At 48.2% G+C, this 26,543-nt stretch overlaps 8 protein-coding genes across 8 annotated transcripts; 3 read left to right on the top strand and 5 right to left on the bottom strand.

Annotated features, from left to right (window-relative positions):
* Positions 1 to 298: 298 nt before the first annotated feature.
* atrR (transcription factor atrR) lies at positions 299 to 3,850 on the bottom strand. The gene is made up of 7 exons (XM_032080252.1): positions 3,283 to 3,850; positions 3,091 to 3,218; positions 2,649 to 3,028; positions 2,093 to 2,589; positions 1,863 to 2,038; positions 1,229 to 1,792; positions 299 to 1,175 (listed from the first exon to the last, which is right to left on the bottom strand). Exons 1-7 carry the CDS (start codon positions 3,487 to 3,489, stop codon positions 443 to 445), a joined length of 2,685 nt encoding a protein of 894 aa, XP_031937064.1. The 5' UTR covers positions 3,490 to 3,850; the 3' UTR covers positions 299 to 442.
* Positions 3,851 to 4,790: 940 nt separating this feature from the next.
* Positions 4,791 to 6,054, bottom strand: pam18 (putative mitochondrial DnaJ chaperone (Tim14)). Its single transcript, XM_032080255.1, has 4 exons — positions 5,399 to 6,054; positions 5,253 to 5,326; positions 5,142 to 5,195; positions 4,791 to 5,082 (listed from the first exon to the last, which is right to left on the bottom strand). Exons 1-4 carry the CDS (start codon positions 5,447 to 5,449, stop codon positions 4,944 to 4,946), a joined length of 318 nt encoding a protein of 105 aa, XP_031937063.1. The 5' UTR covers positions 5,450 to 6,054; the 3' UTR covers positions 4,791 to 4,943.
* On the top strand, positions 5,514 to 6,824 carry BDV37DRAFT_225568 (ribosomal eL24 family protein). Its single transcript, XM_032080254.1, has 4 exons — positions 5,514 to 5,770; positions 5,860 to 5,886; positions 5,942 to 6,010; positions 6,063 to 6,824. The coding sequence occupies exons 1-4, from the start codon at positions 5,766 to 5,768 to the stop codon at positions 6,526 to 6,528; spliced, it is 567 nt and encodes a 188-aa protein (XP_031937062.1). The 5' UTR covers positions 5,514 to 5,765; the 3' UTR covers positions 6,529 to 6,824.
* On the top strand, positions 6,825 to 8,599 carry BDV37DRAFT_225539 (uncharacterized protein). Its single transcript, XM_032080253.1, has one exon. The coding sequence runs from the start codon at positions 7,120 to 7,122 to the stop codon at positions 8,203 to 8,205; it is 1,086 nt and encodes a 361-aa protein (XP_031937061.1). The 5' UTR covers positions 6,825 to 7,119; the 3' UTR covers positions 8,206 to 8,599.
* Positions 8,600 to 9,174: 575 nt separating this feature from the next.
* On the bottom strand, positions 9,175 to 10,841 carry BDV37DRAFT_275010 (putative C2H2 finger domain protein; the record flags this gene model as incomplete). The annotated part of the gene is made up of 3 exons (XM_032085324.1): positions 9,175 to 10,009; positions 10,185 to 10,729; positions 10,827 to 10,841. The coding sequence occupies 3 exons, from the start codon at positions 10,839 to 10,841 to the stop codon at positions 9,175 to 9,177; spliced, it is 1,395 nt and encodes a 464-aa protein (XP_031937060.1).
* Positions 10,842 to 13,946: 3,105 nt separating this feature from the next.
* Positions 13,947 to 15,240, top strand: BDV37DRAFT_225496 (putative nicotinamide N-methyltransferase). The gene is made up of 2 exons (XM_032080249.1): positions 13,947 to 14,535; positions 14,611 to 15,240. Exons 1-2 carry the CDS (start codon positions 14,055 to 14,057, stop codon positions 15,147 to 15,149), a joined length of 1,020 nt encoding a protein of 339 aa, XP_031937059.1. The 5' UTR covers positions 13,947 to 14,054; the 3' UTR covers positions 15,150 to 15,240.
* On the bottom strand, positions 15,240 to 16,600 carry BDV37DRAFT_225499 (putative S-adenosylmethionine-dependent methyltransferase). The gene is made up of 2 exons (XM_032080250.1): positions 16,393 to 16,600; positions 15,240 to 16,180 (listed from the first exon to the last, which is right to left on the bottom strand). The coding sequence occupies exons 1-2, from the start codon at positions 16,449 to 16,451 to the stop codon at positions 15,331 to 15,333; spliced, it is 909 nt and encodes a 302-aa protein (XP_031937058.1). The 5' UTR covers positions 16,452 to 16,600; the 3' UTR covers positions 15,240 to 15,330.
* Positions 16,601 to 16,667: 67 nt separating this feature from the next.
* On the bottom strand, positions 16,668 to 19,766 carry dspD (putative protein-tyrosine phosphatase). Its single transcript, XM_032083150.1, has 2 exons — positions 19,657 to 19,766; positions 16,668 to 19,528 (listed from the first exon to the last, which is right to left on the bottom strand). The coding sequence occupies exon 2, from the start codon at positions 19,369 to 19,371 to the stop codon at positions 17,239 to 17,241; it is 2,133 nt and encodes a 710-aa protein (XP_031937057.1). The 5' UTR covers positions 19,372 to 19,528; positions 19,657 to 19,766; the 3' UTR covers positions 16,668 to 17,238.
* Positions 19,767 to 26,543: the final 6,777 nt, after the last annotated feature.

Raw genomic sequence — 26,543 nt, 5'->3', positions numbered from 1 at the left:
TTCAGATACAAACATTCCAACATTTTCAACAATGTACATATCCTTCAACAATACTATTCGAATGCGTACTGAATAACCACCTAAAAACGAAGATATACAATATTTACGACCGTAACTATAGAGTATATACTTTGTATTGTCTTGTCACAGACTAACCATTATGTGAATGCTACCTATACTACAGAAGGGGTAACGTATATCCTCGGCTTCTCGTAGTTCACGTTGCCCTTGGCCTCAGGCGCTGGCGGACCTTGCGGTTGTAAGAGTGGAGTAACAAGAGCCCCCATTTTTTTAAACGCCGTTAACCCCACCCAAAAAGATATGACTAGATACAATGATATAAAATAAGAAAATCCAATCCCCAACTCCCCTGGTTCCATGCAATGTTAGGGTTCGAGTGTATCTCGTTGTAGAATTCGTCAATCTTTTCGTCTCATCATAATCAGGGTCCATGATTGGGTGTCCCCTCAAAGACCGGGAAGTTGCTAGACATGTCAGCCCAGTCCCATTCGATCGTCATTGGCATCTGCCATAGGTCTTGTGGGACAAAGGGCTGTTGGAAAGATGTCATAGGGGTTCCAGTAGGAGTGCCGAATGGCTGTTGATCACCAAAGCCCACACCGTCCATGTTGTTGGGGCTAAGCATATCTGAGAACTCGTGTCCCATACCAGGCATGGTGTGCATACTTTCCTGCATAGATGTGGGAACACCATTAGTGCCTAAGACATTTTGACCTGGAGCGAAGGCCCTTGCAGCATTCGACATATCAGGCCCAGTGTTGCCCAGATTTATCGAATACGAAGATGATGGGAATGGGCCAGTTGTTGGTGGTGCGCCTGTTGGCCTTTTAGTAGAAGGGGAATAAGCCGAGCTCTCATCAGGTGTCTTTTGCTGCAAATCCTGTGGCTCATCGGGGGCCGCCTTGCGTTTCTTCTTCGAATGTGACTCCTTTTCTGCCTTGTCAAGAACTACTTGGGCTATCCTCTCAAACTCGCCACAGAGGCCAAGCATACGCTTAATGCTCCCATTGGATTCATCAGACACGAGCGTTGAGAGAAAATTGACAACCACAGTCATGAGTTTGACATCAGAACGTGCTCGAGCATCGTTGGGGTTTTGAAGAATATTAGCAAACAAAGTTACCAATGCTGAAACGGGATAATACAGAATCAACCTAGACCTTGTTAGCGGGCGACTGCGAACACTCAAATTATACACTCGACTCACCAGACACATGCGAAATCACCGTGCGGTATGTATTTGATTAGATTGATAGACGCTCTGGCGGCCGTGACGCAAAGAACGGCAGATAAAAAGACTCTAGGGTTTAACGGCCTGGCATTGAGGCCTTGGATTGCATAGTTGGATAGACGGCTTGTCCAATACCCGTGGTGTACAGACATTCGGTGGATCGTTGTCAAACAGTTATAGTAGGCAAAATGAAGGACGACAACGTGGAGAATAAGGGGTGTGTGGGAAGCTTTGATTTCATGCTCAGGTCGGAAATCAATAGGAATGCTGTCTTTCCATTCTTCGAGTTCTCTGTCCAAGTCTCCAATAGTATTAAGCAACTCGCCATCGGATTGCTTGGACGCTTTAGCAGAGTATAGCCGCTTATATACTTGGCTCTCAATGGTAGCGAATCGGCACAATGATCTGAATAAGTTGAACTTCCCCTTTCCGTCAGATATAGGTACATTGCCTATGTTATCTGGCGGATCTTCGCTGGGTAGCTCCACATTCATATCGTCGTCATCCTGCACCGGAGGGCGACCAGAACGAAGGCAGATACTATGAGCATATTAGTCATGTAAGAAATAGGGATCACAAATGGGTATGAAGATTCATCATCTCGACATACTCTTTATCAAGAAGATAAGCGATCCAAAACACCCTCTTTCGCTGCTCAACTTCAACTGGGTTTAGTCCGAATCCAGATCCCCGTTTATGGAGGCCGATGCTATGCGACAACCTGATAGCCGCCGCAACCAAGAAGAAGGAAGGCTGAGGATTTGGAGTTCCTTGTAGGAAGAGTGACTAGACAATTGTTAGGCCAAAGTTCCAGGCATTGATGAAGTTTGTGATACGTACCATGCCTAGCAATGCTTGGACACTCAAAAGATCTGTATTCCGCATGGTTAATTCGGTCAAGACCCCCATAGCATTTTTCAGATAGAGCCAAGCCTTCTTATCCTCTTCTTGGGGCACCAAATTACTCATGACTCGTAGCCTGTGGGCGATGGCCAGGACAACATTGATGCTAGCCCACCAGCCAGAGCCTTCGTATGGATCCCGAGAGTATTGGCGCTCCACCAAGTGCATGAATGTCGGTTCGTGAAACAACGGGAACATGCAGTTGAAATTCTCGAAGAAATCTTTGAACAGTGACATCGCCTCCTCCTTCGGGGGTAAGGGTTTAAAGACACGACGAGCAAATATGTCGCTAAAAATCTCTGGTTTCCAGTACATCCACTTGTTGTCATCTACGTATGCTGACGAGATCATGTCCTGAAAAGAGGTATCGCCTGTTTTTTCATTGACCCATTGAATTCCCTTCGGAGAGAATATGGAAAATCCCGAAGATGATCCTGTGATACAATGTTAGCTTGCTTGCGTTTTAAGTTTGCCGAACTGAACATGCGCATACCGATGTACCGCGTTTCTCCACAATTATTTGTCACAAGTGAGCACATCATGTCTGATAATCCCTCGACTTCTGGCTCGGATTCTTTCGGTGAATCGGGAGAGGTGGCAGCTGTGTGCGGACTGGAGTGAGAATCCATCCGTGGCGTCGAATGGCGAGACACAGTAGTGTGCTGGGATTGCGACGCCGCGCTGGAGCCATTGAATTTATTTGTTGGACTTTTCAAGGCGTTCAGCCCCGTGTTGCCTAGAGATCGGTCGGCGAGGCGCTTCTCCAGAGTCCCAAGGTCGGTTTTCCCATCATCCTCCGACAAGAGACCAGACAGACGTAAAAGCGATTCCATTCTCCCTAACCGATTCTCTAGACCCTCGATATATTTGGCACTAGAAGCGTAAACGGTCAGCGCCCACAACGAAGGAGTAATACGGTAGATGCGCAAGCATACCCTTTGGGAGGATTTCGCTTCTTCTCCACCTGAGTGAAAACACAATCCGTCTTATAGTTAATACAGTGGGAGCATTTGGGCATCTTGCCGTCGCATTTGATCTTCTTCTTCCGGCACATGTCACAGGCCTACACGGGGAAGATCAGCTTTGCTGACATTCAACCGACAAGGTCATAGTCAACCACTACTCACCCTCGCAATCCTTCTCCTCTTGGCGTCATTGTTGTCCTCACCTGCCATTCCAGGTTCCTCGTTATAGGTGGGATTCGAGAGAACATTATTCAGTGGTGAACCGCGCGAACTGTCGTGGTTATAGCCGCCGAAGAGATGGGGCTGTTGGTTCATCAGCATCGGCATATCGAAGCCCATGCCATCTGGACCTTCCCCCATGCCATCCATCGTGGCAGATCAAACGGAATGTGACGCTGCGACGTATTAAAAGCCTGAGAAGTATAGTGTGGAGTTCTAATGTTGGCGGGTATCGTTTCAGGCGTGATAATGATAGGAAAGATGCGGGGTCTTTCCGCGAAAACGTCAATGGCGTAAAAGAGCTGTTATCTGTCTCGCCTTGCTCCCCTTGTTCAGTATGAAGCTTAGGTGATACACGACAGAAAGACTAGGGTCATCGGACGCTAGCCTTTCTCCGCTGGGGAAGACCTTCAAAAGGGCGAAAATAGCTTAAGGTACTTGGTGCGTTGCGCAAAGTTGAATGGAAAAGAGAATAGCTGACTCAACCTTCTCCAAAATCTGGCACGTGGCGAATCTTTTCAGTGGACGGAGAAAAAAAAAGTAAAAAAAGAAAGGAACGACGTCAACAATTCTATGTAGCAGAGTAACGTTTATGATCAGGCAATTCTTGGGTGTAGAAATTCAGAAGACCATTTGTCAACCCCCCTAAAGATTGATACCAAGGAAAGAGAGGCATCGCATTCGTACTCGTAACCTACGTTGTTGCCTTCAAACAGGGTGAACTAGTTAACCTTACTAATTCAATAGTAGGGCACCTAAACCTGACACTTCGCGACCATTTCCTTTCTTTCAGGTACTAAGATGGGCTTTGCTTCACGCCAAGTCCATCCTTAGTGCGTTGCTCTCCCGTGGCTCGAATACGGATTTGGTACGATGTCAAGACTTCGGGAGCTGTTAAGTCCGATCTCCGTTGGACTTGAAACTTCAGCCGATTTTCACGGCTGTCTTGTCTCCGGAAACGCCGACATCCGGACGGACTTGGCGTTTTCTTCCTTCTTCTCAAGGTGTCCAAACCCCAAAGTCACAAGACTTCCGACCTCCGGAACTCTTTTGCTTGTTTCGACTCTCGAGTCACAGAATGTCTTTGGCACCACGTGGAACGGCCCACGGAGGTTATTACAACTTCCAGTGACTATCTATGCATCTCATGCAAATCATTCTGTGAATAACCTGATGAAGAGGCCGGAGCACCGTCAGCTGTCTATATTCACCGGTAACCACAAGACTCATGCGAGTCCTAGTCAGGCCCGGACAGTATACGTCTTGTTCGACAGTCATGGTCATAGTGTACTATCCTAGCTGCAACACCACAATGCAAAATGAATAATTCTCAATGATAGGCTTCTTTAGTATTTATACAGTAGTACATGTAAAGTAATCAGGAGTGGTGATCTCGTCAGGATATATGCAAACACAAGTCTCCGAGGAGGAGCAGGAACAAATGTACCTCGTCCTCGAAAATTCCACCAACGCCATGCTATGCACCCAAAAAAAGACATTCTCTTTCCTTATACAATGAACGGAAGGTCCACTCTTCCGTTGTCAGAGGATCCGCCAATACCCCTAACGGTGACCAGGGGCCACGGCCCCTTCCGATCCCACCTTTAAGTATGCTTATCGAGGAATTCCTTGGCTTCGTTGATCTTGGTTGCCAGGTACGGGCTGCCGCCACGATCGGGGTGGTTAAGAAGCATGAGCTGACGGTGCTTCTTGCGGACCTTGTCCTTGTTCAAGGTACGTTCCCTATTCATTCTGTTAGACTCTGTCCGAAGTCGGTACGAGACAACGAGTTCGAAACATACGGGAGTTCCAAGATCAATGCGGCTTCGCGACGGTTCATCCGGGGTTCAAATCCTCTATATGCCAGTCAGCTATCCACTCTAAAGCTCCACTTATACAACCAAGTCACCTACCCCTTATAGAATGCCTTGCCCGCGGCGTTCACACCTCCCCTGGCGCGACGGAAAGCGACAAAACCCGCGCGACCCTATACACAGGTAAAATGCCGGTGTTAGTTTGCCACACTCTATAGCCAAAGAATCCGTGTTCACTGGCTTACCAAAAACGCCGCGGTCGCGACACCGAGTCCCATAGCAAGAGTTGAAGCCATCTTCGTTTATAGCTGGTCTTTGAAGACACCGAGTCCGGTCAAAGGATGGGCGATATCTGAGTCGAGGTTGAAGTAACACGGGAAAGAAGAGTTCGATGTGACGTTCGTTGCGAGAGGCGGAAGGCCGTCGAGATAAAAATTCGGAGCGCCGCCGCCGATGCCCGTTTAGGATTAGCGTCTTCTCCGCCACGGTTTTGGAGATCTGCGAAAAGTTTCTGGCGGTACCTGAGGTTGTTATCACCACTGATACCTTCAACCTCCTCCAGTCGTTTTTTTGTTTCAAGTTTGAAGGAAGTGGGCAGAGACATCATTCATCATGAGGTAAGTTTGCAGCTTCTACGGTTTTTTGCCGTTTCTCGCCAGTGCTACTTTGATAATACAAAAAAAAAAGTCACTAATCATCTGCGCAGAGTTGAAACCTGCCACTTCTGCAGTCGGTATGCTATAACCCCGCCATCAGCCCAGGTATAATTGTTTTTAACAGCAAAATAGCCCTGTATACCCTAGCAAGGGTATCAGTTTTGTGCGGCTCGATTCGAAAATGTTCCGGTTCTGCAGAAGGTGGGTGGTTTCTATGATCCATACGGTGGAAGAACGCTCTAACTCCTTCCAGCAAATGCCACAAGAACTTTAAGATGAAGCGCCAACCCCGGAAGTTGAAGTGGACCAAGACCAGCAGAGCTGCAAATGGAAAGGAAATGATTGTCGACTCGTCTCTCGTTCTGTCTCAGTTCGCCAAGAAGAGGAACGCCCCCGTCAAGTACGACCGCAACCTCGTGGCCGCTACCGTCAAGGCTATGGAGAGAGTGGAGGAGATCCGTCAACGCAGAGAGCGCGCTTTCACCAAGCGCAGATTGGCAGGCAAGATCGCTCGGGACCGCAAGCGCGAGGCAGACCGGAGAGTTGTGGCCGAGGGCGAGCACCTTATCCGCAAGGAACTGCGCGACAGAGAAGAAGGAATGCCTTTGGTGCAGGAGGGCAAGCAGAACAAGATCTTCAGCGAGGAGAGGCTCAGACAGAAGAAGAAGACCAGAGTTCTTGTGGATGGCACAACTCAGGAGGAAATGGACGTCGATTAAAGGTTATGCGCTTTCTTTGTTTCTTTCAGATACGATGCCCTGGGTTTTACAATGGAGTTAGGTTGTTGTGATATCTGATTTGTTTGCTACTAAAAAGAACTGATTCATGCCTAGCTAGTGAATATTTTTCTACATGGTTTACGGCTTATGCCGGTTTTCATACCTTGTACAAACTTTCTTGTTCCCGTCTATAGATCTTTGTCTAAAAGAAACCCACTGAGATGGTGGCATATTTACCCTTCACTGGAGAACAAGTCTTTATTCACTTTTGCTTGCTAGGCTCCTTGCTCATCTTTACATGTTCTTGTTCTTTGTTCCTGGCCCAATGCATGTTGCTCTGAATGCATGTTGCGTTTCTCTTTTGTGCTAAGAGCAAATAAAGGACCGCTTACCTGAAAGGAGTATATATTCTTCTATTTTGATCCTTATCTCCTAGCCTTTCTCCAATTACCACTAACATCTTACACTTGCCTACCATAAAGCTTTTGTATGCGTTAACCAGACCAGACTAATATCAACGGCTGAGAGACTAACATGACGTGAGATCCATCCAATCCGTACTCATTACCTATTACTCTCATACCGCAGACAATGTTCGTTCCCTTTATCGGTCTGTTTGTCACCTTGACGTTCCTCGGTGCTCGTTTCACAGTACCAGGAATGAAGGAGCTCACTGACCGCCGCGAGCCTCTCTTTATGCGCATATCGAGCGCCGTATGCATAGCATCAGAGGCAAATATAATCCTCGACATTGCGCAAGTCGCCACATGGGTATACAAGACAGCAACTCTCCCGAAAGACCTTCTGCCCTACAACTGGGACAATCTCTGGTGTCCCATCAGTCGAGCAGACTTGATCACCGAGAGGGGACTCCTAGTGATTAACAACACGGAGACATCGCTCATCGATCTTTACCCAATATGCTATGAGGAAGACAAACCCAGCTGGTGGAACGATGTCCACGTCGACCGGAATACTGACGACAATGCTTCAACGATATTGCCTTCTTTCAAAGAGTTCCTAGACATTGTCATCGCCATTTCCTGTATATCATTACACAGCTGGACTCGCATCACCTCGTGGGGACGCTCTGCAAAAGGTTCCCGGCCCGGAGCACCCTCCGACGTATCTGACGGCAGTGATGAGGGTACGCCGACCTCTATTCAGATCCATCCTAAAGTGGAGAAAGCGATCTCGCGCAATCAACGCAGCCGAACATTCCATGTACAACCCTCAGACTTCACTATCGCTGCCAAAGACCCAAAAGTCAGCCTTGTCAGCGCTGACAACAACTTCGCACAACCTACTCCCGAAGCCCGCTACATACTAGAGCGACAATGGGCTCTAGATCTGTACCGACCTCAAAACCGTGCTCCGGCTCTGATAATCCGTGCTTTGGTCGCCAGCCCAGCTGCACATACTACACAACCCGGACGCAGTAGGCAATCCCGACCTTACCAACTAGAACAAGACCAACTAGAAAAACCCAACAAGAAACGCAAGAAGAACCGCCCCAGTCAAGGAAAGAGAGAGCGCTGGTCGCAGAAACGTCAAAGGATGCGGGAACCAAGGGAAGGGGACGGTGGAGACCCAGAAGAGAGGAGACAAGAGATGGAAGAAGAGCATCCTGCATTGGCGGATACGGACGAACAGCCCGAAGCTTCGATCTCTGATTAACATGTACAGGTAGTTATATATACATCTTCCTATTCACCCTGTTCGTCCCGTGGGTAATTAACGGATATTTGTCTCGCTCAATCTGTGATCTGATCACCTCCAGATCTCTTGAGTCCTTAGCTCGTTTGTTGGCAAAAGTTGGTATGTGGGGATAGTTGGGGAGTGGCTTAGTTCTTGTTGGACACTCTTGGGATCTCTCATGGCGGTTTGTGCTCTGCTGAGGGTGGAATGTATGAATTCACAATGTATTTTGAGCATATATGTTGGCGTTTGGGTTATGCAAGAAAATATATAATGTTTAGTAGTCTTTCATATGAATATAAATGATTAGTGTAGACCATCCAAATGATTCTCGATCCGTCTACCAGAAATTATCTAATTCGTGAGCCAGCTTCCCTTCGCTGCTCAGGAGTGACAAGTATAACCCAGTATGATGTATTTAGTATATCCCAATGGGAGTTTGTGTACACAAATTAAAAGGAAACAGTCGACGGACTCATGTGAAGGACTCTGGTCCGGTATATGAGGGCGATGCAAATGCTGTGATACAAATAAAATGATACATGGGTGGTCAGAATGGAGTAATTGAGCGGCAATAGTGGGAATATGAAGGGAGAGAGAGAGAGAGAGGGAGAAACCAATGAAAAGAGAGAAGGCAAAGAATAAAAGTAATAAGACCGGGACGATCCATTCAAATCAATCATGCATACCAGGGCCCCAAGGTCACACGAAGTGCCGACGGGTGATACATTCCCTAGTAACCTGTCATACACGCAAAAAGGGGTTGTTCAAACAGGACAAGTAACCACAGAAAAAACCAACGTTCGCAAAATACGCGCGAGCTCGTACATGTCATGAAAAGGTACTGCCGCAGCGCAGCAGCCCAATCGGCTAGAATCCATGGCCGAAGAGAGGTTCGTGAGAATCACACAGAAAGATGATCCAACAGGGTATAAGATGAGGGGTTGTTTACTCCTCCATCCGACCAAAAACGCCATCGTCGTCCTCATCAGCCGCAGTGGACCGGTGCCCAAAATCAACGTCTGCATTGCGACTTTGCCGTGTGGTGCGATCCGCATCGCCCATCTTCACCTCTCGCTCGTCTGACACCTTGTACGACAGGGAAGGGTTATACGAGAGCGAGAGGAAAATGTTTGGAGTAGAGTTCGGAAAAAGGGCATCTGCCTCCTTGGTTGCCGACTGATCCAAGCTCTGACTCTCGTTACCACTCGCGCCGGCCTGGTCAAGGAAGCGACTTGGCAATTCAGGGACGGGGGGTACACTAGGGGACATTGGCACTGGCCTCGTGCGAGGGGTGTTGAAAGTGCAGAGACCGATGGCTGCAGCGAGATCAGCCTCGTCGTCTTCGTGTAATTTGGCTTCTGCGGTCGACGGTCGGGTATCGATACTTGAGTGGCGGTAGTGTGAGAACGCCGGCGAGTGCCATGGAGCACTACCGGTGAAGGAGCTCGAGGGCATGGACTGATACGAGTGGGAGAAGAGACCCGATGCAGTGCTGACACTGAACCGCTTCTCCATAGTTGGCTCGGGGGACATGTCTTCATCGTCCTCGTCATCCTCATCCATCGGGGGCGGAGTGGTCTCTGCAGAGCTGAGCCCATCTCGAAGTTCTGACGAGGCATCAGGGGACGCGGACGATGCTTCCGACTCGGCCTCCACGCCCTCTGGCGGATCGTCCTGGTTCATGTTTACCAACACGGAGGCTGCCTCGAGCAGCTGGACTTGCTGATGCTTAGAGATCAGGAGTTTCGAGGTAATAGCCCATGCAGGGTCATGTTCCCACCTAAGTACCATAAAACGTCAATCGAGTGTGGCCCAGGATGACAAGGGGGTGAAAAGGGATTGGAGAATAAGGGGAGCTGAATGACCACGAAGGCGACCTTGCACAGAGCCGACATGGCGCATTTACCCCGGATCGAGCCAGACGGTAGGATGGCATGTTAGGGGAGGATACACACATATGCTTAGACAAGCAACTGCCATGCTTATACCCTTTCCCGCAACGATCGCAGCGAAGTTCTGTCATGGGGCGCTTCCCTTCGCTTTTGATAAGGTGCGATCCCTCGCTGGCCCGACGGTTTCGGTTCTTATTATTGTTGGCGGACTTGCTGGCGGAATTGTTTCCATCTACGGTCGCGAGGGTTGTCGGGGATACGTCATTTGAGTTGGTTGGCGAGGCCTTGCGAGCGACCGGCGGCTCATGGCCGGGGCTATTCATGCTCCGTGAGAAATAAGAGCCGAAGCCGGAGGGGGCTCCGACCGAACTAGATTCCAAGCCTTTTCGGCTCCCTCGACGATGCGAAGGCACAGAAACTCCTACGGACTCCCCAGCTGAATCCTTCAAGGAGGCAGCGACGGCGGCGGCGGCAGCGTTGGCGACAGCAGCAGTGGTGACACTTTTACGACGAGTTACCCGATGATTAGCGTTGACCGCACCGAGAGAGATGGAGTGGGCATGGTGGCGTGGGTTGGACTGAGGTAGAGGGCGAGAAAGAGACAATTCCTGTTCAATGGACGAAACCATTAGAATTAGCGATTTATCCAAGAGTACTACTTGGTCCAAAGGGACTAAATGCAGAATATGGCGGCAAACGCCGTACCTTGAATGAGGCCATGGTGAGTACGTGGACTCTCGGGTGATCAATCCCCTGAAGCCCACTTGAAGATAGTATGATCAAAACCGTTGGGTATACTAATTTGGCGGTGATCCAAAGGGATGGAGAGCAAGATGGACGTGGAAGGGGAGGGAAATAAAAAAAAAAAAAAAGGCAGAAGGAGAGTTTCGTCTGGCTTGGGGGCGAATTCTAGAATAGTGTGCCGGTACCTAGTAGTGAGGCTGAAGTAAAATGGGCTAGGGGTGGCAATGGTTGGGCAATTGAGGAGGATTGGTTTAAATGGAAGCGGAGGTTGAAAGAGTGGACAAGAAGAGGTGGAAGAGAGAGGTATAGCGACAGAGGAGAAGTAAAGGGAGGAGAAAAAGGGAAAAAAGGTTGACGAAGAGGAGAGAACAAAAAAAAAAAGAGGAGAAAGAAACAAGAGAGCAAGAAGCACGATGGAGGAGAAGTTGAATGAATGGATGCACGAGGAATCCGGTACGGTAATGGTGGTACACAACAGACTTCAAGACACACCTTCCAAAGTGTGTTAAGGTAGTAAAGTAAATTCAAATAAAAATGCAAAGGGAAAAAAAATTAAAAAATTCCCAAAAAAAATAACAGCTTCTGCGGGGCCTTTGGGTTCACTAGTTGACAGAATGGATTCCAAGCAATGCGGGGGTTTGGGTGATCTCCGGTTGGGTTGGTTATTATTCCGGAGATTTTAAAAATAAATCTTTAGAAAAAGAAACAAAATTGAGAAAAATACAACAAATGATTCCATTCATAACTAGTTCTTTGAAAAAGAAAATTGTTCAAACCAATTTTTTTTAAGAGAGTCAAAACAGACGGAAAATCCTTCAGACTGCCAATCATTGCTGTCAGACCGTCAGGGCAGAAACAGTTGTTCCTGACTAACCAGCAGGCAAAGAGGGTGATGTGATTTGCTCCACTCGCATCTGGGAATTCAATGTCCAGGCAAGGAAATGGCTCTGGTGATGTTGTCATTCAGTTCCAGGCCCCCATAATAATGGGACTCTGGAGACTTGGAAAAAGAAATGGACCTTGCCAGAGCTGAAACGGTCATATTTCATTCTCAACGGGAAAAAATTCTTTTTCTATTCTTCTCTTTTTCATTCCTTTATGTTTCTTAGTTCAGGTATGAAACTGCATTAGTCAGTGACCTGTGTCCGTATGGTCACCTGCTCAGCACAGCACGAGGCCATGCTGTATGGTAACTGTTATGGGTAGCAAAATCGAGGAACCAAATAGTAGATCATCAAATTTCAGGCAACATCTCAGTTTGCAGTACTAGTTCCCAGAAGGAGGGATTAATAAAATCCAAGGGACACATAATTGGCCATAGCTGGTGTGATCTTCTGACAAGTGCAGATTACCCCCCCTCAAAAAGGAAATTTAATTAAATAAGAAACATCTTCATACAAAAACAATCTCATTCATTGACAAAACATAGCAAGAGGAGTAAAACTGATTGGCATCTTCGTTGAGTAGGTACCGTACTCCGGAGTACAGTTCATCCCCCTCGATTCATTACCGCCGGCAATACATTACAGCGATCGCAAGCCCCAAAAAAATCACTCAATGGGTGATCTGTGCTGTACTCCGTCCCGGTGACCATACCGTAATACGTAGGAATCGACGCATCGACCGGTCTAGGGCCTGGTCGGTGGATACATGATGTCATCCCCCATGGCCGTACCGTACGGTATGATTGGATGACGCCCCCGTCCCCCATTGCCAATCACCCTACAAATGGGGAATAAACTGGGAAAGGGCTGACTGGGGTCAATTCGATACGGTACGGCTGCTGGTTCCCAAGACCTTATCTTACCGCCAGAGTACCTGAGGTTAGGGACCATTTATAGCATGTATAGTACTACTAGTAAGGTACGCTCAGGTACGGAGGGAAAGGTAAACCTGCCTATCATTCGAACGACCATAAACTTTCCCAGAGGTAAGGCACATCCAATGGTTGAGGGACCTATGTCCAACCGTAGTATAGCGGTTAACTTGCGATTCAGCCAAGATGAAGATCCGCCAGCTGCACTGACAGGTCATTGGACACATGGCCAATACCTACTGACTGGGTACTAATACCCTAAACTGCAAGTCAAGTGCATTCCTTCGGAGCCTGGTTCCATGGCTGAGCCATTCTTGATTATTATCAATTATTATTTTTCTTCTTTTTCTTTCTTTTTTCCTTTATTTTTTATTTTTATTTTTATTTATTATTATTTTTTTTTTACTTATGTGAATCAGTGGTTCGGATGTTCTTTATCTGTGTAAGATTAATTGTAGATACATGTAGCACAAGATACCCTGTATCAAGAAGTAAGTAGACAAATAGTCGGTCTCAATCACACCACAAAGAGCCAGTTTCAACTGTAGCACGCCACAGCGTTAGCCCCAGGCATCGATTCGGCTTTGACGAGTGATTCTCGAAGGAATGTCTCAGGCGATTGCATTGTCCGCCATCGGTGTTGCTTACGTTGCTTTGCGTGCTAAGTATCCCACTATCGTTTTGGCCATAATGCCACTGAGCACCGAGACTGTCATTTTGAATGAAGCAGTCACGTAATCTTTCAATTTTAAAGGTATTAGTCTACTAGACCAGCGCAATGGCGTACCCATACCATTGCCTGTGAGGAAGATCTCTGTGTTTGATCGCCTTATCGTCACGCATCAGAGTACTCTTATTCTACAGCCAAGAGCCAACTATTTTCATTCTGAAGAAACTGTTCCTTCAACATCTAAGTCCACAACTGGTCACAATCATCTGTTTTAGATCCCGGACATCCTTCTCAGTCAAGGCCAGACACCGTTACCTCAGTGGACCAGTCCAGACATATATGGACAAGCCGAAACAGTCTGGGGTTAGTCTTCATATTTGCCCATGTTGATATGACCGCTGTCTCGTGGACAAAAAATGCTGGGATGATCCCCAGATCCAGCAGGCGTTCCAGATCCAAACCGATCATGTGCAACATGTGACCCATGACTTGCAGGCGGAGTATTCTGCCGACACAAATCACGACCGCCTATCCCCAAACCAATCAGAAGATTTGAACCATACAACTTTTTGCAGGTTCACCTTTCAAGTGTCAACAGGAAGATATCGCTTGGTTTGAGGATTAACGGTAGGATACCGGAAGAGCTGTACTTTTGCTAGAACTACAATCCTGGGGATCTATTGCCCCATAACGTCAATTGACAATGCTCCACTCCCGCCTCCGACCCCTCCCCCGCCGCCGTACACCCTTATCTTCCTCCCCATCAGCCCCTCCTCCCGATTTCCACGATGAGGACTCCGTTGAGGACGAATCTCCCGAGGACCTCTTTGGAGCTTTCCTTCCCCACCTATTTCCAGATGATGCTCCCTCTTTTCACGGTGATCCTGGGCAGCACCTCCTGTACAGCTCCCCGCGCTATGGCGCTCTTGATATCATGGTCCCCTCCTACCCCCACCAGAGCGACAATCGCTCGGAAGAGATCGCAGCAGGTCTCCCCCGCGCAGATGGGAAAGTAAACGATGTGGACCAAGGGCGAAGGCTGTTTGCACACTTTTTATGGAGTGCCGCCATGGTGGTCGCAGAGGGGGTTGAAAACGCAGAGCAGCTCTCTTCGGCGGGACAATTGGATTCCGACACGGCGATGTGGAACGTTACGGGGGAGAGTGTGCTTGAATTGGGCGCTGGTTTGTCTTCCCCTGGTTTCTCTTCCTTGCAATTCCTTAAAGCCATAGATCTATCGGACTAATCTTATCCTGCAGGTGCCGCATTACCATCTGTAGTCTGTGCCCTTGCGCAAGCCTCTACGGTTACCATTACCGACCACCCCTCTTCTCCCGCCTTTGCTGGCGCCATCGCCTTCAACGTCGACCACAACGTCCGCAAGTCTTCCTGCACTACTGAGGTTATTATTAAACCCCATGAGTGGGGAACACTGGAGAGCGATCCCTGGGCCGTCGAGAAGAAAGGAACCTTCACCCGGATCATCGGCGCGGATTGCTACTGGATGGCCTCGCAGCACGAGAACCTCGTGAATACGATGAAATGGTTCCTTGCACCTGGCGGCAAGGTCTGGGTGGTTGCCGGGTTTCACACCGGGCGAGCCATCGTGGCCGGGTTCTTCGAAACTGCAGTGAACAACGGACTGGAGATTGAGCGGATCTATGAACGGGATCTCAATTCCGGGACGGAAGACGGGAAGGAGGTCCGTCGGGACTGGGTACCTGAGCGGGAGGGCGAAGGCCCCGAAAACCGCAAGAGATGGTGTGTAGTTGCTCTCCTCAGGAGAAAGGGAGAGTAGAGTCGACCTGGGGATTCAATTCCCCAGGGTAAAAGCCCCCCTCAAGCCAGCATCCATAAAGCGATATATGCCAATGGATCTATACATCATGACTGATGAAACGTGACGACTATACAGCCTGATAGAACATCAAAAAGAATAAAACAAACTCCATCTATCTACAAACCCACTGGGTATATGATCAAACCCTCTGAAAACACACCGTACAAACTCCCTGACCCTCCTTGCCCCCAAATCTAAACCGGGGATACTCAACACGCCCCCAAACCTCCAACCGATCGCCCTCCTCCTTCTCCCTGGTAAACCACATCACCAACTCCTCCTCAGTCCAGTTACAGCTAGTAACCACCAAAAACCCACCCTTCTTCACCAACCGTCTCGCAACCCCCGGATACATCTCACAAACCCGCCTCTGCACCTTCTTCCCGGCCACTGAAGCATCCGCATCGCCCTCAACCACCTCCTCCGACAGCGAAACAGCGTCAAACGTCCCCTTATCAAGCACAATATCAAACCCGCCCTCCCCATACGGAAACCAATCCAACTTCCCCTGCTCCGCCACCTCCTCCGCCGAATGCAAGATATCCCACTCCTCAAATCGAATCTCCGGGCCATCCCCAGCACCCTCCTCCTCCTCATCCTCATCATCCGTCAAATAAGCCGAATGCATCTTCAACCTCTGCAACTCGCGCGCCAACTCCACGCTCCGCGCCGAATAATCCACTCCGACCATCACGCCCCGGAACCCGCCCCGCTTGCGCAACAGAGCCAGCATGCTCCCGTTCCCCGTGCCCAGGTCCAGGATGCTGGGGTGGCTGGCCCCCGTGTTGTTGCACGGTGCCAGCGGGAAGTCCTCGGCGGCCAGGAACTGGAGCACTTTATCGGGGGCGTTGTGTTCGGAGAACCATGATGTGCCCGGGTCGTCGTCGTCGTCGATCGATTCGGCATCGGAGTCCGCGTTCGTGGTCTCTTGTTGGGGGGTTTGTTTTGTGGAGATGTGTGTGAGGGTTCGCGCGTAGAAGGTTTCCCAGCTTTGTTTTTTTTTTTTTCTTGTTAGTTTGTTTGGGGAGGGGGAGGTGCATGTGGTGCTCTTATGGATGTTTTTCTTTTCCTTTTTTTTTTTCCATTCTTGTTTTTAGAATATTGCTGGGCAGCTTGGGGTATGATTGCAGAATGTGATGCATATGGATGGAGGGGTAGCGGGGTACAGGTTTTTCAAATTGTGCAATGGATTGGGACTCACTAGTCCTTGGTTCCCAGTTCGCTGGGCGCGAGGTGACTTGGATGGCTTTCTTCTGCCATATTTTTGATCCTTTCTGTTCAGGGAAACACGCTGTGGTGGTCTATGGGAATTTTCGTGTTGAAATGGTCGACGGGAAGTTTGGAGAGCCGCGCGGGAGATAAAATTAGACCCCGCGGAATTTAGAACCGCGGCAAGGTTGCAATTGAACGCTACACTCTACTAGTCAAGGCTTCCTTATTTACTGCCTGGAGATCTTATATGCACTTGTTTAACTCCTTGTATTCAAGAATAAAGTAGCCCCTTGGGTATTTCGCCGTAAACCGCGATGCAATAATCACGGTGTAAATAAAGAGTGAGATAAGACAGTATGAAAAACGAATGGAAGCGAAAAGTATAGACCCCAACGAATAGTATTACATGGTCAGGTACGAGTTCTCGCCACCTTTATCTCTTTTGATAACACCCAGGACGCCGGTAATAAGCATGCAATGTCACCCTTTAAGACGCAACATGAAGCCACCGGTTGACAAATTGAAAATGCCAATTAGCGAAGGTAGTGTGAGAAAATGAGAAAATAACGACTGCAAAGCCCGCTTTGGTCATCAGATCATCAGAATAGAAGCCCAGAGGCAAATGTAAATAAGCTAAGAAAGGCAGTAGCGAAAAGGAGAAAAGGGAAACGAAGAGAAGCCAGCAGTAAGCTCTTTTTGTGCAAGGAGGAAAAGGGAAAAAACGACAGTGAGCCTCAATAGGGCATGTCAAACAGTCATGCAATCGTTTCAAGGACGTATCCTCAGAGATGACCCTGAGCGAACTCCGTCTCAAAAAAACATCAAAGCAGAAGAATTATAAGAATTCGTCAATATTTCTCATGATCAGGCGCTCGTTTCCTGGGGGAGGAGACCTAGGATCCGCTATCCGCGACCCGAACCGGAAGCCGTGCAGCCCATTATTCTCCAGTTGACTAGAGATTGACTGTGACATCGGTGCCGCTAGAAAACCAGTCGTTCTAGGTGAAAAGAGAGCAGGTGGTTCTGCCGGGCCATCCCGCATGAAGATGTCGGTCTTTGCTAAGGAGTAAGGCCCGCTCTCCGAACGCCATGAATTCAATAAGGACTCTGGACGGATCGATCGTACTGCCGAGTCGCCGACTTGGAAGCTTGACTTCCGCAGGGTTAATGGCCGCGGGGATAAGCTTCGCTTATGCGAAGGGGTTTTAGGAAAACTTAGACTTTCAGCAGAAGTAGGCGTAGTCTGGTTTGTCGAAGGCACCGAGAGTGAGCTCGTCGAAGCCTGCGACAAACCAGCGCATGAAGCCGGTAGAGCTGGAGTCACGATTACGGGCTGGCTCATCGCCTCCGTTCGAGAGGGTTGCGGTTCAGAGCCCCTCCGAAGTCCTTCCGCAAACCACTCCTCAGGCGCCGGTTTTGAAGGGCCACCCTGGAGCAACCGCGAACGGAAATCCGTCAATTGGTAGATAAGGCTCATATTAGGGCCCACCCATTGACTCCTCCCCTTGACAATCTCGTACATGGAGTTGAAATCCAGATGCCGGTTTTTGTATAAACCATATGCGATGACCAGCGAAGCGGATCGGCTGGCACCCAGCTGACAGTGAACAAGGACCTTTTTCCCCTGTGAAATGCGCGAATCGATGAGCTCGCAGAGGGGGTAGAGATCTTCGAGTATTTCTGAGTTGTGGTCCCAGCCCACATGGATGTATTCGGGCTTGGATGCGTCGTTGCGAGGTGTGGGAGGCAGTGACTCATTCGGGGGGTACTCAAAGGCGGACTTAAAGGAAATGTCTGACATGGCTGTTTCTGGAACTTCGGTCGGCACCGCCTTGGGATTTGTAGACGCATTCCGAAGGACACTCATGACAGATCCGTTGTTGGTGTTTGTGTTGGTGAATGGATTTACTACTTCCTTGGCCACGTTGACGACAACATCAAACTGCGACGCTTCTTGTACTGTCGGTTCCAAGTACAAGTAGACTCCGGAGTCGTAGATTTGGATAGGCCCATTCGGGTAGCCCCGCTCATTGCGTCTAGTGGACTCTCTCGAGTCTAGGTGATCATCCTCCTCATCCAATTCATGGAGCACACTGCCAGAAACTGAGTTTTCATCGGGGACTGGCTGCAAAGGTGACGGGTTATCCTCCGAAGCCGATGGCCGTCGACTGCCATGATGGGTCATGGGCCTAGGTAGTTGCATGCCACCTTTGGGACCAAATGAAGGGGAGAAGATCGAATTTAGTGATGGTGAAGATTCGGTATGTCGCAACGGTTGCCGGCCGAGTGGGGTAGGAGGAACTTCAGAGATATTGCTAGAAAACGATCTATCAAAGCCGGGAGTCCGAATGGTGAGATTTGCCGGTTTTCGGCGTGTGCTTTTGGGAGGGATGTGTACCGGCGATGGTGGCGCGGACAGATGGTGTTGAGAGGTTGTTTCAACAATGGATGCTGTCGCAATTGGCGGCCGGGAAGACTGTGAGGGTGGAGGCATTCTCAAGGATAAATTTTTCAGGTTTCGTGCCCGCCTGCCGGGAGAGTCTGGGCGCACGGGATTCGGTGTGTCGGACGACAATTTGGAAAGGTTGTTATGGGCTGTCGAGAGCGAGTGGCTCTCGACATTGCGCGGGGATGGCATGAATTTGGTATACGACAGTGGCATGGACGTCGGAGATTCCGGGGAAGAGCTGGGAGATGTCTCTGGGCCAGAAGGCGAATCGAAGGTGGAAATGGTGGTGGTCGGCGACGAATCAGTAGACGCTGATGTCATCGACGAGATGCTCTCACGGTGCTTAAAAGGTAGAGGGCGTCGCGATGTGTTAACGGTGACATTAGTGGGCACGTCGAGAGGTTTTATTCCTGTCGTCTGCTCCTCTCTGTCGGCAATGCTAAGTGGTCTCCCACCAAACACTGACATAAAGGATGGGAATGAATCCGGTACTGACGGTGGACTAGTCTGAACGGGCATGATGAATCCAGACTTCAGTACAGACCTGCGCTTGAAAGGCGACACCCTTTCAGGTATACAGCTCTCACAAAACGCCGGCGCAAAAACCGCAGGACAGCAATCGCATCCAGACGGAGGGAAAGAAGAAAGTGTCGCACTTGCTACCAGAGCAAATGACCTTTTTGAAAGAGCACAATCAGTTTCCATGTTCAAGCTTTGTGGCTTCGCAAAGTGCAGATGTTCAGGTCGCAAGAAACCAAGCAAATAGAGCTGCAAGGAGGGTGAAACAAGGCCGGCAAGCTGAACCTTAAAAGAAAGGAAGCAACAATGGGATCAGAGCAAAATTCTGCGGTTGTCCCGGGCGTAGAGCATTGAACGTTGGGAGGTATGGAAGCGAGCCGGAAGAATGGACGTCTAGCAATGCATGTAAGAAAGACGTGAACATACCAAAAGTCGCCACAAGAGGTCTGGTACCTCTTGAAGATGTGTCAGTGATGTAAAGGAAAGGACAGTGGTGTGCAGTGCCAACAGGAAATAATAAAATGAGAAAACAGATCAATCAAAACACTGCAGCAGAAAAATAAATAAAAAAGCGGAGTCAAGGAGAGCTAGAAATTAAAAAAGAAAAAAAGTAACACAGATGCAGCGTCAGAAATTACTGCATGGAAAAAAAAAATCCAATGAATTAATGGTTGAGATGGAGGAGTAAAAAGTTGGAGGAATTGCCGCCCGGTATTCGCATGGGCAGTCGTTCCTCCGGGGAATGACGAAAGAACCAGTGTAGGAATCTAGTAGGGTAAAGGAGGGTAAGAAGGGAAGTAAAAGAACGACTGCCCACAAGCCAAAGGAGAGAAATGGGTCACGTCGATTGATTAGCGAAGTAGGTACCCTACTAAGAGGGGAAGAGGAGGGGAAGAAGGAAATCAGAGGAAGAGAGAGAGGGAGGGAGGGAGAAGGGAGAGGGGAAACACACGACTGGTGGTGGTTGTGTGTTTGTGTGTGAGAAAAGAGAGGTTCCTCCAGGATAGGATAGACCAGACCAGTTCCAGCAGCAGCATGTAATACTGGTAAACGATCACTAAGAATAAACCACTTGCTCCAGCAGTAGTTCGTTTGAGAGGACGGGAAGGGAGTGGATGGAGGCCGTGATTGGGACCGTCCGCCCGCGTTTCTTGACGGCAGGCCAATCATTCCACCGTTGGGTGTGGGGCATGAGGAAGACACCCTCCGGTCAACCAGATGTGGGAAGCCAATCAGACCCGGCCGAAGCAAAACATTCATCGCCTGCAGCTCTAAATTTAGCCGCCCGGGTTGGTCTGGGAGGCTGGAATGTGCATCACGGGCGCCAAAAGCACGCAAATCAGATGCCAGTCTCTTCCCAACGTAGGCATGTCTCCATCTCCCCAGTCGGAGAGATGCTGGTATGTACCGCTCTCCTTCCCGTCACCCACAACAACGACCGAGTGAAGATCCTTGTGGTCAGGGCAAGAGAAATCAGATAGGAAGTGATGGGCAAGTGTAAGTGGGTGGGTATGATTCTGATACAACACAGGGGGTGGAGGAACGGAATCATGTGTGTATCAGAAATCACAGATCGTAATCAATGACCAGAGAAAAGGAAGCCACTGTATTTTTGCTTCTTTTCTTCTCGTTCTTTTCTTTTCTTTTCTTTTCTTTTTTTTTTTTTCAAGAGATCATAGCTCTTTTTTTTCCCTTCTCGCTCCCTCTTTTGGTTTTCTTTGTGCTCTTGGTATGGAAATGGGTATTCCCTTCCCCTCTCTCTTCCTCTTTCGGATTTCTTGTCAAGGGTTGAGTGCAAACAAGGAAGGTTGCAACCAAAAAAAAAAAAGAACAAACACGCAAAACAGCTCCACAACTGGTACCACTTGAAGGGGTGGGAACTGGACGAACAAAGACAGAAATAGCCAACTAGAGCAAAGGTGTAATACGTATAAACAGAAATCAGGAGATCATAAACAAATGAACAATAATAAACCTGACTATAATAGCAGAAAAGCAGAAATGACAATTTCAAACATACCTTATTCTTCTATTATCAAAGATGCCCTTTTTTTTCCCTATCCCTTTCACAATGCCCTGGGTTCAACAGGATCACACTGTTATAGTCTCAGGAAGTGAACCTATACCAGAGTGGTACTAGATCCAAACGGGATTTTTCATTCGTTATGCGGCAGTGGTCACGGCGCTTAGCATCACACAAACCCGTTTCCCTAAAGAGCTCGTCACACGAAGAGGGGAATGAGAAGGATAGTATCCAAAGAGAGAAAAAAAGATTTTGAAGAAAGAAAGTAAATAATAATAACAAGAAAGTTCTTCCAGAAGAGGCACCGAAAAGATAAAAATAAGAAATCTGCTCAACCCCACGAGGAGGTCAAAACCAGTTTGAGCGGGCAGAGAGTATACGTCCAACAGCTAAACTGTAGTGATAATTTCAAATTAGCGTAAGGTTGACCCGCTTGGGTGTGCACGGTGCGCTGATACTGCAGGGCGTTGGGGGGGCTTACAGTGAGGACTGACTCAGATGATGAAAGCAGCAAAGAGCGTCACTGAAGGAAGGAAAGGTTTAGCGTGAGTCGTTCCAGCGATGAAGAGGTCAGAAAAGATCAGAAAAGAAGAGGCCATTGACGAGAGGCATGGTCACTATTTTACTAGATACAGATGGCGACTTTTTCAGCAGGGACCTCTATTTGGCGTGGAGCCAACCTACTAGTGTAGACTCTGTCGAGGCTCTGGGGATAAGGGAAAATGTGAAACGGGAAGGCTGATTGACTGGGGCCAAACCAATCCGATTCATCATCATCGCCCTAGGCGCAACGCCCCCTGGGAGTTGTGGACTTTTCGTCATTGGCGGGTGGGACGAGGAGAAGCTGCGCGGGCATCGTCCGGGCTGAGTCCGAATCACGAACCCTGAATTGGCTTAGGTATCCCTGTACATTGTTTCGGACTCAACAAGACACACGAGTCCAACATGCTGATTCGTTCTCTCCCGTCCGGCATTTCAGAAGCAATCCGACGTACTCAGGTCCAGTTGTGTTTTGTTTGCCGACACATACGCACACACACACCAGAGAATCCCCCGAAATCGCAAAACCCGAATCCGGGCTAGTGTTATTAATAAACTTGGGCCAACGCAGCTGAAACACACAGTGTTCGCGCGCGCTAACTCAAACCAATAGGTGGAGGAGTTCAGGTGTGTTTTGAAACACGCCAGACCAATGCTAAGCCACTAGTCGCCCCCCTCCAGGAGCGGGTCACGTGTGCGACACCGCCTGTCACAGCCCGAGTTCCATCTCTTCAGATCTCCCTGATTCAATCCTCGGAACGGTGAGTAGACAAGCATCATCTGTGGTTTGATTGGTTATAGATGAATCGGATGCTTCAGAAATTGTACTTCAAGCTCTTGTGAACGACACAGCAACGCGTGTTCCACTCGTTTCGACTGGTTGTTGATGTTGAGGTCATCGCTACCCACACTTGCCACAAGAATCAATAGTATGCTTTTAGCACACCCACATAGGAGTCCACCGTACGGATAAATCGTTCAAATTTCATTACGGTCCACTGCTGAGCAAATATTATTGTTCGTTATCAGTGCCTCTGCAACACGGTGTTTATTTGAAACTTGGCTCTGTCATTTCCACGTGGCTGCAATGTCCAACCAGGGACTAACCGTGGACACTTTTGGTACCCTCCGTACAGCTCCATCCGAACGTCGGGAACCATAGAACTTGGACCGCCGGTTCGGTGATAACTTTGAATGCTGTGGAGTCGCTTCATCAAAACGTTTTATTGGCACGTAGCAAGTTGCAATCATCTCAGATGAGCATATCGGCTCGAGCCATGGTCATCAATGGAATTAAGGGCTTTATATGCGAAGGGGCCAGGTCCAGGAAAGGAAAGAAGGGCCATGGGTGTGACAGCCGTGCAGGCAGCTTCCTATGACAGTACCTACTTAGTGCCATCCTATCTCGTGATTCATATATTTGAGCAATATAAATTATTGTGGTTCCTTATTGACATAGTGCCTATGGTCATAGGCCACCGAATTACCCGATCTGAGACAATTCCTCAGGTTGATTATTGCCTAGAGGCAAATCCAGATAATCTCCCGCTTAACATAATCAATCTCTACAGCCTTTTCGCAAGTAAATGCCTCATTTAGACTCACAGAGTGTTGTCGTTTTCCTTCTTTAGGCAGAAACACAGAGACCGTTGGATATCCCATAACTTAGCCGGTTTATACTGGACCTGGCACAGTGCGGACAGCGTCAAGTTTTGCCTAGTTGTACCCTAATCCACGGATCGCTCGATTACAGGCAGTACCTACTAACACATCCCATGTAAGACGTGTTCATACACGCAATTGTTTATTCGTGTCTCTCGACTTGATATGTAAATGTGCATAATTCATGCATTAGGGGTGGATTTCCAATGTCGAATTCTTCAAGTGCTGGACATCTGTTTCAGATCACCACAGAGACGAAAAAGATTTTCTACACGGGATCCTTAGCCCTATGCCCACTTCTCTCATCTGGTCATTTACCTGGGTTACGGAGTTCTCCCGTGTATATACCCTTATCTGCAACGGCCGAGCACTTGGTCACTGTCTGGTCGTTGCGCAAGCGAACCCTGCTTGTTTTGCATCGGAGATCAGGTCAAGAACGGTTGGTTCTCATGCATACGATGCCATAGACACGTTTCAAAAGAGTAGTCACGAGTTTTTTTTTTTTTTTTTTTTTTTTTTTTTTTAGAAAAAAAAAAACACGAAGTCATTCCTTCTGTATCCATGTGACTGGTGCGAGTGTTTCGACATTTATGACCACGATCGATGACTTTATTGATCGTGGTAAGGCTTCGGAGCATCGCTTTAGCATCTTGTTCCTTCTTCCCCCATGTCCCCTTATTCTTTGTTCCCTACTCTTCGCGCTTCTAATCCAGTATGTCTATAAAATTATGGCACGAAAGAGCTAGCTATCCTTGGAGCTGTCGTTTCCAGACATTTTACGTATTTCACGGGTCAGCGATATTGCTATAACAAGGCACTGCTAACCCCCTATAGTTGAAGAAACTCTCAATCCGCGAAAACATGCTCTAATAATTGGTGCTTTCAGTTATAGCCGAGCTTCGCGCCTGGTGCATCGTATTCTATGCGGAACGATGACACACGTTGGGTAGTAAGCAAAATATGCTGACAGCATGTTTCATCTACATTGGCGTGTATCAACTTCGCTTTCTCAGGATTCCCAGGTACCTCCAGAGACGCGGATTGGGGGCATTGCGGTTTGTCCATTCGAAATGGCAGTGTCGTAGCAAGGCTTGTACGCAGATGTGTCGGTGTTGTCTGATCTGTGCGTCCTTGTCTTCGGATTGTGTTTAGGCACGTTTTGCCACGTTTTCAAGGGAGACAGAGACAAATGGGAAAGCCGAGTAAATATTGTTCTAGAGCTGCATAGCCATATAAAGTACCCTGGCATGATTCCAGTGACCACTGAACAATACCTCCCTGGACTGGGGATAGAAAAATGACCGATGTCTAACTAATCGAGTGAGAGTATACTGTAGGATGTCAATGAAGCCAAAAATATATATAAATTGTGGTGTCATGGAAGGTAACCTTGTAGATTTGAAAGAGTGAACGCCAACGTAATAGAATGTAGCAAATCTGTTTTGTGCTTCACTAGCCTCTGTTGCTTTTCTTATTTTTTCATATTCTTTGCAAGTCTCTTGCCACCACAATAAAATTTGTGCAAGTTGTCTTAATTGGCTTTCGAGGCAAGTGCTGAAGTTAGGTACCTAGCGCTAATATGGGTTCACACTCAGGAACATCGGGGTTACTCTCACAAATTTTAGAATTTGTAGTTCACTATTAAGTACTGAAGCACTATTTCATTTGAAACCATTTTTTTCTTGAAATTAGTAGATGTGGAATGGTGGGTTGAAATGCAGATATAAAAAAATATACATAGTCGCCTCGAGCTCCCCAAACTGGACGGCAAGCTATACAGCTAATGTTTGGACCAAGGTTTGAACTATGGGGATGGTAGATTATGAGTGGTTGTTGCTATAGGAACTTGAAGGCGTTTGACCATAATACTGTCAGGTATAGGCTAGTGTCGGCAGTCTTTTTTCTTTCTGTCGACTTTTATTTTTTATTTTATTTCATTTTATTTTTTTTTGTGTCCGTGCCCCCTTTTGCGCGTCTTTTCGATGTCCCCATAGTCAGTCCTCCGGGTTGCATGGGATGTATCCAACGCAAGTACAGAGTAGAAGAACATCAACAACTCGGGATAAAAAATTCAACTTAGTTTGGAACCTTAGTTGCATTCAGTCCTATCATATCATATCGTAAATCCTATCTGGGATGATATCATGTCAAGGCAATCGACTATTTCTCCGGGTTCTGGAGCCGAACTAGAGTGTTAGTAGCAGCTCCACCATGTCTCCAGTAGAAGAATCCAGCCACCCTTATAACCGGAGTCCTTCATTTCCTGTTCCTGGTACCTTTTTCGATTTTTTTTTTTTTTTTTCCCTTCCTTTGGCTGGGTCTTTCCTGCCCTTCCCGTCCACACAACGCGGGTTCTGGTTAGGGTTATTAATAGGAATCCGTCGTGATTTATATAGATTAGGGACAAGATCGGTGCCTTAGGCGATGGGGATAGACCACTCACTCCTGAGTTTACTAGTAGTAGGAAAGAGGAGAAGAGGTACTCTTTATCCCTGATCCCCACAACCAATAGAATGAAATTTTCTCACTCTTGACCAATCCGTTGCCAATATTTTGCCTTTTTGTTTTTCCACCCTGAATAAATTTTTTTTTGACATAATTTTCTGATTGATTGATTCCTGGGAAGGTGCATGAAATCCTTGGATGCCTGACCAAGAAGTGTAGGAGCATGCAGATGTCCCACGACCGAGCGGATGGGATGACGCCAGCGTCTGCTCTCCCACCTTCTGTCGAAAACCGTCATTCCAACTCTCGATCTCAACGACGACAAACCGTGTCTGCGGTGCATCCGACCATCCATGCAACACAGAGAGACGCGCCTCTTAATTCGGCTCGAATTTCCAGAGCGTCAGTATACGGCTCCGGGGTGAACCATTCGTCGGCGTCGGCCAGTGCAACCGTGACCGAGTTTCCCGCTCGACGTCCACGGAGCAATACCCTGGGGGTT

Source organism: Aspergillus pseudonomiae (genome assembly GCF_009193645.1).
Source record: "Aspergillus pseudonomiae strain CBS 119388 unplaced genomic scaffold BDV37scaffold_90, whole genome shotgun sequence".
Classification (NCBI taxonomy): Eukaryota; Fungi; Ascomycota; class Eurotiomycetes; order Eurotiales; family Aspergillaceae; genus Aspergillus; species Aspergillus pseudonomiae.
The sequence above is the reverse complement of the archived record's forward strand: the minus strand, read 5'-3'. Positions and strand labels throughout refer to the sequence as shown.